The 4,091-nt window shown below is 55.1% G+C and overlaps 1 protein-coding gene across 1 annotated transcript; it reads right to left on the bottom strand.

Moving 5' to 3' along the window:
- Positions 1–785: 785 nt before the first annotated feature.
- On the bottom strand, positions 786–3,751 carry LOC123092445 (pyruvate decarboxylase 2). The gene is made up of 6 exons (XM_044514226.1): positions 3,061–3,751; positions 2,792–2,955; positions 1,767–2,417; positions 1,548–1,665; positions 1,254–1,442; positions 786–1,157 (listed from the first exon to the last, which is right to left on the bottom strand). The coding sequence occupies exons 1-6, from the start codon at positions 3,583–3,585 to the stop codon at positions 987–989; spliced, it is 1,818 nt and encodes a 605-aa protein (XP_044370161.1). The 5' UTR covers positions 3,586–3,751; the 3' UTR covers positions 786–986.
- Between the last annotated feature and the right edge of the window lie 340 nt (positions 3,752–4,091).

Genomic DNA, 4,091 nt, shown 5'->3' with positions numbered 1-4,091 from the left:
TTGGCGACGACCGGTCCGGCCACCTAGCTGCGAATTGTCGCGTTGTGATAGGCCGGGGACCAAATCAAACACATCCAATGCAAGCTGGTGTATGGTGGAGTTGCATTTTATAAGCTTAAGACTAAATTATCACATTTCATGCAAGTTGGGATACCTGTGATGCTTTTAACTTTCCGTAATCTAAACCAGCGTGACGCATTCAGGTAAACAAGCGGCAGATGAACCACATCACGTAGCGGCGATACCCTGTCCTTGTCACATGCGGAAACTTCAAAGGTTGTCGTTATCTCACTTTTCTACTCAAAGCAGCCTCTGATATTTGCGGTGTGGCGCCCACATAAACGCAGGGCATGCCTTTCGCTTTAGGTGTTATAAATGGTTGATTGACCAATCCCTAGCACGCTGTCCGTCTTTTAGCCGGCGAAAGCAGCACAAGGTGGCAATATCAAAACCCACAAACAAACACAATAGCTCCAGGAGATGCAGCAGATGCATGTACGTACGCAGGGCTTTCCTTTGCCGAGAACAAAGCGTCAAGCCTACTTGCTCCACAATTAGTACGTTTTTTCAAGAAAAAGGGCCGAACTGCTCCACAAGTTGCAGTGCTAGCTTACCATTATTAGCTCACTTTCTTACCAAAACTACTTATCATATTTGCAAGATTCTATTCCGAGTCCATGCATGTTGTATTGCGCTTCTAGATTCCTCGAGGAGCCGCTCAGTAGTAGCTCGTGATTTTTCAATTTATATTGGCCGACCATTTTGAAAGAAGGTAGAAAAATAGCTGAGGCAAGCTAAAAATATCTCATAATCTTCGTAGCATTGGCAGGATAGAACACAGGCGATGGCACAAGTCACTACAAGGCACAAAACTAAGAACATAACAGAAGAGCAAAGATAAACTGTTCAACATTATTTGATGGGCAACGTGCGTGCTGCTGCTGCTGCTACTACTACTGATGCAGGCGTGGCTTTGGTCGGTCTGTCTACTGGGGATTGGGTGGCCTGGAGTTGGCAGCAGAGACCCTGGAGCCCCATTCCAGAAGCTCTTTGCTGGTGTCGTCCTTGTGCGCGATCACCTCGATGAAGCAGAGAGAGTCCTCCTTCTCCCCCAGCGCCATCTCGATCGCCGCCGTCAGCTCCTCCTCGCACTTCACCTGCGCCAACACAAAAGCATGCGTCAGCAGCAGTTCTGCAAGCTCGCCTCCTTCTTCTCTGATGCTTGCGCAATGGACAAAAGAGTGCGTGCTTACCTTGGCAGTCCAGCATTTGCCCTCCCCGTTGTGGATGGCCTCCACAAGGGCGGTGTAGTTCCAGTTCTTGATGACGTTGTAAGGTCCGTCGTGGATCTCCACCTCGATGGTGTACCCGCCATTGTTGATCAGGAAGATTATGCTGTTCTGTTCGCACCGCAGCATAGTCGACACATCCTGTGCTGTCACCTGCAGACAACGGAATCCCCCGGACATCACATTAGAAACAGCACATAGTGCAATATATATTGCAGCACACGGCAGCAGAGATCATCAGATCGAGGGATATCTCACCTGGAAGCTCCCATCACCAATGCAGGCTATAACACGCTTATCGCTTGCGCCTTGCGCGTACCCGAGCAATGCACCCACCGACCATCCAATCGAGCCATACTGCATTTGGAATTCATACCTGCAGCGTGCGAACAAACAACCCTGCTTAGCACAACAAGACAAAGACAAACAAGGAGGAAACATGCACCATCACAACATTGTGGAATCAGGAAAGCTCACCCGCAGCCCTCGGGCAGCTTCAGCTTCTGGCAGTTGAACCAGGAGTCACCGGTCTCAGCGAGCACTGCACTGTCACCCGTCAGCATGTCCTGGATGTGCTTGAAGAGCACATTGACACGCAGCGGCTCGTTCGCCTCGCCCTTCAGCGGATGGCCCTCAGGCACGAAGATCCTCTTGTAGTTCTCGTAGGCGGTGGTGTTCTTCTGAACCCGCTTGGCCAATGCAGACAGGTACTCCTTCATCATGACGCAGCCGAATGCCGGGCCGTTCCCAACGATGACACGCTCAGGCTGCACGATGATGGCCTTGTCCTTCTTGAGCAGGAACGAGTAGCCAACAGAGCTGTAGTCGTTGAAGATGGGGCCTGCGAAGAGGTAGGCGTCGGCCGACTCGACAATCTCGGCGCAGAAGGCCGTGCTGACGGCGCCCCAGTAGGTGCCGAGGAAGTGGGGGTGCGTCTCTGGCACAAAGCCCTTGGCCGATGGCATTATAGCATAGGCATAGCCACTGGCATCCACAAGGTCGACGAAGGCCTTCCCCGCCTTGGCCACGCGGAGTTTGGGGCCGGCCACAAGCACCGGCTTCACCGCCTTGTTCAGGAACTCGACAGTTGCCTCCACTGCAGCCTCGAGCCCCATCTTGTTGCTCATCCTGTAATTTTTCACAACACAGTTCAGTTCATCAGATGGCTTCAAATACAATCATATTACAACAATACTCTGTTCAGTGCGTCGGTCACTTCAGATACAGATAGCATCAAAATTCACGATCTGAAATTCTCAATGCTAATGATTCAACTGGGCACATTTTTGTGGTGATAAAATCTTAAGCTGCCAGCAGGTAGTACTAGTACATGCAAATCAAGAGTTAAGACCTACTCCTACATAATTGGGGGGAAACGTTCCATGATCCAAGATAAAGTGTTGGCACAATAATCGGGAAAAAAGACTCTGATGAGATTCAAAACACTATACATACACGGAAACGACAACTCGGAAGAAGAACAGAGTAGGGGCAGTTGGTACCTCGGGGCGAGGAAGAAGGGGACTGGGTCACGGGTAAAGGTGGGGTGAGGTAGGCCGGGGAGGTTGCAGCTGATGCTAAGGTACACCGGCTTGCTCTCCCTGAGCGCCGTCGCGATGGCCGTGTCGATCTGCTCGTGCGCGTCGTCCAGGTTGGTCACCACCGCCTGAATCGACAAACAACGACAGACCAACCAGATCGAGTCAACAAATTAGAGGGAGGAATCTAATGAGGAAGGGGCAATGCATGTTGAGGGAACGCGCGTGCGTACCTGGTGGCAGGTGACGGTCTGGAAGCAGCGTAGCTCCTGTGAGAAGTCCGGGATGCCGATGGTGTGGTGGAGGATGCGGTTGGTGCCGTAGTCGTTGGAGTTGGGCCCGCCGGCGATGCAGATGACGGGCAGGTTCTCGCTGTAGGCGCCGGCGATGGCGTTGAGCACGCTGAGGCCGCCGACGGTGAAGGTGACCGCGCAGGCGCCGACGCCGCGGGCCCGCGCGTAGCCGTCGGCCGCGTACCCCGCGTTGAGCTCGTTGCAGCAGCCGACGAGGCGCAGCCCGGGCTCGTCGACGAGGTGGTCGAGCAGCGTGAGGTTGAAGTCCCCGGGCACGGCGAAGACGTCGCTGACGCCGACCTGCACGAGGCGGCGCGCGAGGTGGCGCCCCAGCGACGCCTCGCCGGGGGACACCACCGGGTGGGAGGACATGATCGGGCACCCCGGCGCGGACGCCGGGCAGCCCACCGCGCCGTTCACCGCCGCCGGCGACGGCCCGTCGACGGACCCGATGTGGGTGTCCATCGCTGTCGATCGACCGATCCGGGTGGTACACTGGTGGAGTGGGAGCGGCGGCGGAGGGGACGTGGGGTTTTGGGGAATATTCTAGGCCTTCGTGGGGATTTCGTTAACCTGTTCCGTTGACGTGTGCTGGTTTGGTGGTCTTCTGGGAGGGGCGGCCGTCCTCCATTTATACCTGGGCTTGGCTTGCGGACGGGATGGGAATGGGGATTGGGGTTTCGTGGGAAGACGGGGGTGGTCGTGCAAAACTCGCCTGCTTTCTTCGGGGAAAGGAAAACCACGGGCGGCGGTGGGAACTGGCCCGGCGCGCAGCGCACCCATCTCGGCCACTGCCCAGTGGGGTCGGAGCATTATGTAGGTTCACGTGTCAGTGGGACAAGGCTAGAATGTCTGTTCATTATATTTGCCGCAGGCAATGAATGCTCTTTCGTTTTTGGTGGCGATCTTCCCTTCCTTCCCTGGGGCTGGGCTGGGGCTGGGGCTGGGGCTGGGCGTGCGACAGCGGTTTT

The sequence above is a fragment of the Triticum aestivum genome, chromosome 4B, assembly GCF_018294505.1.
Source record: "Triticum aestivum cultivar Chinese Spring chromosome 4B, IWGSC CS RefSeq v2.1, whole genome shotgun sequence".
Lineage (NCBI taxonomy): Eukaryota > Viridiplantae > Streptophyta > Magnoliopsida > Poales > Poaceae > Triticum > Triticum aestivum.
Note: the sequence above shows the minus strand (reverse complement) of the source record. Positions and strands in the feature narration are given on the sequence as shown.